General features: G+C 51.3%; 1 protein-coding gene across 1 annotated transcript; it reads right to left on the bottom strand.

The window, feature by feature from the left end:
- Positions 1–1,041: 1,041 nt before the first annotated feature.
- Positions 1,042–4,926, bottom strand: LOC112887791 (probable polygalacturonase). The gene is made up of 6 exons (XM_025954061.1): positions 4,704–4,926; positions 4,024–4,341; positions 2,899–3,019; positions 2,645–2,819; positions 2,460–2,530; positions 1,042–2,075 (listed from the first exon to the last, which is right to left on the bottom strand). The coding sequence occupies exons 1-6, from the start codon at positions 4,713–4,715 to the stop codon at positions 1,405–1,407; spliced, it is 1,368 nt and encodes a 455-aa protein (XP_025809846.1). The 5' UTR covers positions 4,716–4,926; the 3' UTR covers positions 1,042–1,404.
- Between the last annotated feature and the right edge of the window lie 1,917 nt (positions 4,927–6,843).

Raw genomic sequence — 6,843 nt, 5'->3', positions numbered from 1 at the left:
CACTGGAACTCTTCATCACGGCCTCGAGAAATTCTTGGATGCCTGCCGGCCGTTCCTGTCCTGCCGTTGGTTTGGTCCCCGTATCTGTCATCGAGTTGGTCGGGCGCATCATACAAAGCCTCGCCAACGGGAGGTAGGAAAAAATCGAGCAGCAGTTCTCATCGCATCAGCTGTAAAAAGTAAAAACCCACTGAAGAAATGCTCAGATGGCTGGCAGTAGACTGAAGCTGCGTTCCATCGTCCAACAGGCACTTCAGTGACTTCACCCCCTGCTTTGACTGCATTCAACAAGGCCTGGATGCAGAGACATCTCAGACTCCTTTGGATGTATCTTGCACTGAATCACTGGTACAACGACATGTTGCGTCACATGGATCAGCCTGCTGCAGTTCTTGACCAGCCTGGGCACCCGGCATCCAATGATATCTCCACTCTTCTGTCTTTTCACACAACATTCTGTTCCCTGCTCACCACTCAGGAAACACAGTGCAGTACAAACCCTTTTTGTTCATTTCACATGGCATTCTGGCACCAGTAGGTTACTGTAGCAGTAGTTTGCATAATTCAGACTTGGGCAGTCACAGCAGGCCTTGCTGCACATGCTGCTGAGTTCAGGCCAGATGAGTACAAGGAAAACACCAGCATCACCATCAGCTAATCATCGGTGCTAGGCTGCTAGCAGCCAGCTCTCCCGATGATGTGGTTCATCATCTTCCATTTGGCGTCTACAAGGGGAGAGCAGATGAAGATGCAGCTGGAGCTTGCATGCACAAATGGCGACCCCGAAACGGCGCCAGCTCACCTGCCCACGGCACTGCGACATAGCGAACCCAACTAGTCTCCCTCCAGGAGGGCACCACGGAGGGAGGCCATCAACGTCGGTCCCAACAAACTCCATCGACGCCAATTTATTTGGCACCGAGGCGCGGCCATGGCTGGCCTACAGGGGCGCCAGCCTGTACATCCCAGCGAGGATAGCATGTGAGGTGTTGCTGTATTGGAAGGATGCCCCCACAGGGTGATGGGATGTACAGGGGTGACTGGATCATGAAACTCATGATGTGTTTATTTTTTACCACCAAATCTGACAATTGTATGAAGCAACTCTCTGGACTCGCTCAACTCAACCCCCTACCACAAAATTTTTTCTTACAGTTTGAATGAAGAAATTTTAACTGTACAAGCAAATCAACAGCTCGATGCCGATCAATCACCTGCCAGGCTTGCTCCTCGAGAAGGCGATGCGGAATGTATTCTGGTCTTGAGCCTGATTGGAGGAAACGGCGAATGATCCCTTGACGAAGCGCCTGGCTTGAAAGAATTTGGGGGAGGAAAAGGCTAGATGTCTCTGAATTGTACAAGGACTGAAACAGGGGAAGGATGAACACTTTGTACTCTATGCATTTATGCTACTGCGACGGCATGGTAGCTAGGGAGGGCGGAGCAGATGGAGGAATTTGAAGGTGTAGTCCGGAGATCTAAGCAAGGCTCAGGAAATACCAGCTTGGAGTATCCAGAAACATTGGAGCAAGACCAAGAGGTGGAATTGGCCGAATCGGCTAGGGAAAAATTGATATTGGAGAGGCATATTTCGATGAATGGATCGCCAGTGATTCCTGACAAAACGCCAGCGACCGAGATTTTTGTTCCAGTCATGTTCTTCAGGGTGATTCGATTAATCAGTGGGAGTGCAGCTGGATCAAAATGGTCATCTGGGTGGCTTGACCAAGCACCAGTGAATGCAATGGCAACATTAACATCTTCCATTTGGACGTCTGAAATTATGGTATCTCTTATATAGCCTCCGCGGCCTTGTGCAGTCTTGAAGAAGATGCCTTTGGACGAACCGTGGATTCGGAGGTGGTCGGCATGAATATCTGAGATCCCGCCAGACATCTCGCTCCCAAATGCAAGGGCAGCACCAAACGGGGATTGCAGAACCACTCTTCTAATGTGAATGTCTGAGGTTGGCCTTCCGAAACTAATGCCATAGTTGTCCCACCCACTTTTTAATGAGATGGCATCATGGCTAACGCTGATGCTGCTATCTTCGATGCACATATTTGAGCTTGAATCTACAGAAAGAACAGCGCAGGAATGAGTAAAGAACTTCAAGCCATGGTTCTACAGCAGATCCCCCTAGGTAATGAGTAGAACTATAAAACATAGAACATGTAAGCAATAACCAGTTATCCACAAGAGATTTCTCTTGCTGTTTCCATCATGGATAGAATCAATCTTGCATCTAGATAAAATCAGTTGAATTTACTATCTCCTCAAACAACTAAATACACATAATCGCAACTGAAACTGGGTAGTGAAACATGTCTTAATTGTGAAAATGATCTATAAGCACAGATAAAAACTAGGATGCACAGCCAACCAAAAGCTAACAGATGATACAGATACTTGGATTCACTGTAACGTAAAGAATGCATAGTGATCAACTGCAGTGTTACCTGGAACGATTCCATGATTAAGTGGAGCATCCGATGAAGTCTGAATTGTGATATTACTGAGCACTACATTGCTGGTCGAAAAACAACAATAGCATGTCGGTAAATATTTTTTGGCAATTCGTGCCTCAAACATTAAGCGGAATGGAGCAGAGCAAAATATACATTTGCAAATGATGTTAGCATACCTGCAATACACCGGATGTATACTCCATGCAGGGGAATTTAAGAATGTTATATTTGAAATAACAATTTGTTCTGAATCCACAAACTCCACAAGATGAGGACGGCTATAGTTCAACTTATTTGAGCGAAGCCAGTTCCACCATGTGGAACCCTGGCCATCAATGATTCCATTACTCCCTGTAACAAGTGTACTTTAAGTAGACTAAACAAACAAAAGCAGTTAAAACCTGGATATGTCCCAGAAGATTGTATTTACCAGTAATTACAACATCAATTAGATTCTGCCCATTTATTAAGCTACGATGTCTCGGACCTGGAAGGTCCATTCCCCGTCCATATGATGGCAAAGGTTCCGCAACAGGCCACTGTGACACCTCCTGTAGTGACAAGACAAATGGATACACTTAATTCAGATATTTCTTTTACAATAACTAGAGCATCAAATTTCATAACCATAAGGTAGGAACCAAATGCACACAAAGATGGGTCCTTTTAACTGCTTAAAGATTGCATCGCCTGAAAAAGATATCAGACTGCACATTCTGAACATTTCAAGGATCAGGAGGATGCGATGGAAAAAAACTAAACATGCCATCACCACGTAGAAAACTATATAATATATATATATATATATATATATTACAGACAAACAATCCCAATCAGACCAGTACAACTACAACCAGTTGAGGTAAGATTACAGAAAGCAGCTTGACTTCAAAACAATGCAAATGTTATTTGTCTTTCCTTAGCTACTGCCCTCACATCGATAGCTACATGTCACCATCCAATACTCCTGTCGATTAGGAAAGAGAAAAGGAATAGCTGCAAAGTGGCATATCAGTACTCTAGTGTTTACTACACTAGCAATGGCCCCCAAAGAATATGAAATGATGTAGTACTCCCTTCTTGAATATATGCATGAGCAAAATAAGTGTGTTACTCGCAAGCAAAATGTTTCCCAGATCAAAATGTAGAAATAAGAGCATCGCATACGACAATGAAACATGTTAAAATCACTCCAATAGGTCATCTTCCACCAACCATATCCAAACAAACCAATGATGACATGAGCTGGCCACTAGCGCCATTCTGAGTCGCTAGCAATTCTCAACGCAAATGCAATAAAAACGACAGGTAAACCAGAATTCATGCAAGAATCATCTATTAAGCCTATGTGCATCTCCATCAAGTAGGAGAATTGATGGCCAAACCAACATGCTAAACACCTACTGCCGACGTGAAACAGAAATAGTAGGTGTCTTACAGTAATCTATGGAATTGAAGTCCACCCATCCAATCCATCCATCCAACCAATGGCGTCGCAAAATGCTCATGCTGAATAAAAGAGAAAAGGCGATTGGGCCAAAATACGGTGGACAACCTGGGCGCCGACGATGACGGCGCCACTCTCCAGGAAGAGCGTGAGGTGGCTGGTGAGGTTGAAGCTGCCGGTGAGCCACCGTCCCTTGGGCACGTACAGCTGCGCGCCGCCCTTGTCGGCGAAGGACCGCACGTAGAAGACGGCGTTCTGGAAGGGCACCGTGTTGAGGGTGACGCCGTCGCCGACGGCCCCGAACTCGGTGATCGTCACGCTGTGCGGCCGCGGCGGCGCGCTCCGGCCGCGCCGCGCGCACCGCGGCTCCGCCTCCGCCCGGGCGACGACGAGGACTCCCACCGCCACCGCCAATGCCAGAGCCACCTGCAGCCACCCCAGCAGCACAAGCACAGCGACCAGTCAGTACTCAGCGCCACCACTGTTCCCATGAATCCAGCACGAAAGCTCCACAATCCCAGATCAATCAATCAAACGAAACGAGCGAGAACAGCGCGCCCAATCGCAAGATCTCACGGGGAGCCGCGGGACAGGAAGATCCGGATTTGGGGGGGAGGCGAAACAGAGCAAATCGAGAACCGGGCATCCCCCCAGCTCCTCGCAGCACCAAACGCCAATCCCAGGCAACCCGTTTCGCCGGCGGCCGCGGCGAGCAAGAAAAGAGGCTCCTTTGCGCGCGGGGGGAAACCCACCGAGAATTCAACAGGACAGTGATCAGACATACTTACTAGCCTCGCCATGAGTTCCCCCCCTTTGCGGCGGAAGGGGGGAGCGGGGAGCGGCGAATCAGGGCGGGAGAGTCGGGGAGGACGAAGCTCCGGCACGCGCTGGAGGAGAGGGACGAGGAATTCGCCTGGTATTAGAGGAGAGAGGAGTTGGCGCAGGAGAGAGATAGAGAGGGGGGAGGAGAGAGAACGAGTAGAGAGAGAGGGGGATGAGGAAGCTTAAGAGCAGGGGAGGTTTTTGCTGTGCATAGGTTACAGCTTGGCTCATGGAAGGACCCTGCCCTGCCCTGCCCTACCATAATATTTGTACATTTCTAGTTCTAGCATATTGCTTACCACAATAAGTTTTGGAATAATAGTATGTTGTTGGACATGTTACCATTTTGTCATGTGTTGGCAGAAAAAGTAAATAAATGAAGAGAAATGGCATATACAACACAAATGAGAATGAAAGTAGATCGGCTCAATATTCACAAAGCGCGAGCTTTGATATTGTTGGCATTACAATCCTTCCTAGATTGCATTCAATTACAACGAACGATCATAATTTTTTAGAACACTTCGCCCTTTAAGGTACGCAAATCTTCCCGGAAGTCTCTCTTCCCCAGCTCCGGTGCTCACATGATAACAACACTAGGGCTCATCAGGTTTTCCTTCAGACATGACGATCTTATCATCTTCAATTCAAAGGACAAGCGAAGGAACAATCACCAAACAAGTGGTGGCCAAGAGAGAACGCGGGTAAGGAGAACGGATTGCATCCTGCCATGTGACCCAATGCGGATGCACATCAGCCAGTCAGTCCGGCCGCACGGCTCGCCGGACGATCACACATCCTCGAGGTGCCCTTCATCATTGGCCGCCGCCGCCGGTGAGCGCTGAGTTGGACGGAGCACGCATGTGAGACACAACTGGATCCCCCGGCCGGGTGTGGACACTGGAAGGCTGTGCTGAGTTGTGCGTCTCCAGGGATCCTCCTGTCCGTTTTGGATGCTGGCCAGTCTTCGAAATAATGCCATGTGCTGTGTCTTGCGTGCACGGCTGAGTGCAGGGCTAGCTAGGCGAGCCCAATCATGTGTGCTACGACGTCACTGCGAGGGTGGCGCCGCCGCCGCCGCCGGCTGACCGGCCGGCCAAGCCCCCCGGTGGGCCGGCGGCCGGAGGAGGAGAAGGGCAGCGGGGCTCGGACGGGCCGGCCGGGCACGGTGATCAGCTGGGCCGGCGGAAGAGCTCGTTCGATAATAGCTTAACAGGCCGCCCATGCGGCCCAACAGAAAAAGGCCCATACCCATTCCCTCTCCCTCTCCCTCTCCCTCTGCTTCCTCTGTGGCTGGGCTCTGCCCATCCCCGCCTGCCCACCTCTGCTTCTTGTTCTTCCCCGCCTCCGACGAAATGGCGGGGAGTCCGGCGCGCGCGTGCACGTGTGCCACTCGGACTCCGGAGTCCGGCGGGCAAGGTTCCGGAGGGAGTAGGATCGGAGCCGTGGCCCGGCGGTTAATCCGGAGAGATCCGTGTCGGGGTTGGATTGGGTCTCCTCCGGCGGGGAGACTCCAGGCCGACTCCGACTGCGACACAGCCCTCCCGCCGGGCGTTTAGACGCCAAGTAGTAGCAGGCAATCGCATCCGAAGAACCAGTAGCATTTTAAATGGAGGTGCTCTAGGTTTCGTCTTCGCCCCCTCCCACGACCGATCGATCGATCACCGCCGTCCTGCCCTCCTGCGCACGGTGCGGTTCCTCATTTTCTGACCGGATCGTTCAATCTGCTGAGTTTGTTTGCCGGCGTCATGACTGAAGCATCCATGGGGGATCAGCAGCCGCCGGGCGAGGCGGACAAGGTGGATCAGAAGCCGCCGGGCGAGGCGGCCATGGTGGATAAGCAGAAGCCGGGCGAGGCTGCGGCGAGGTACCCGGTGGCGGACGTCGCTGAGGCCGTCGCCTTCCTGAGCGAGATCAAGGCGAGACTCGAGGAGGATCCGGGCGTCCGGGACGAGCTGCTCGACCTCCTCGTCGGATTCGGAGAGGGCCGCGGCGACGCGCACGCCGTCAAGTCCCAAACGGCGGGGCTCCTCCGGGAACACCCCGACGTGCTCGACCGGTTCAGCGCCTTCCTCAGCAGGGCGAAGCCCCCCGTCGTCCCCGCGG

The sequence above is a fragment of the Panicum hallii genome, chromosome 3, assembly GCF_002211085.1.
Source record: "Panicum hallii strain FIL2 chromosome 3, PHallii_v3.1, whole genome shotgun sequence".
NCBI classification, from domain to species: Eukaryota; Viridiplantae; Streptophyta; class Magnoliopsida; order Poales; family Poaceae; genus Panicum; species Panicum hallii.
The sequence above is the reverse complement of the archived record's forward strand: the minus strand, read 5'-3'. Positions and strand labels throughout refer to the sequence as shown.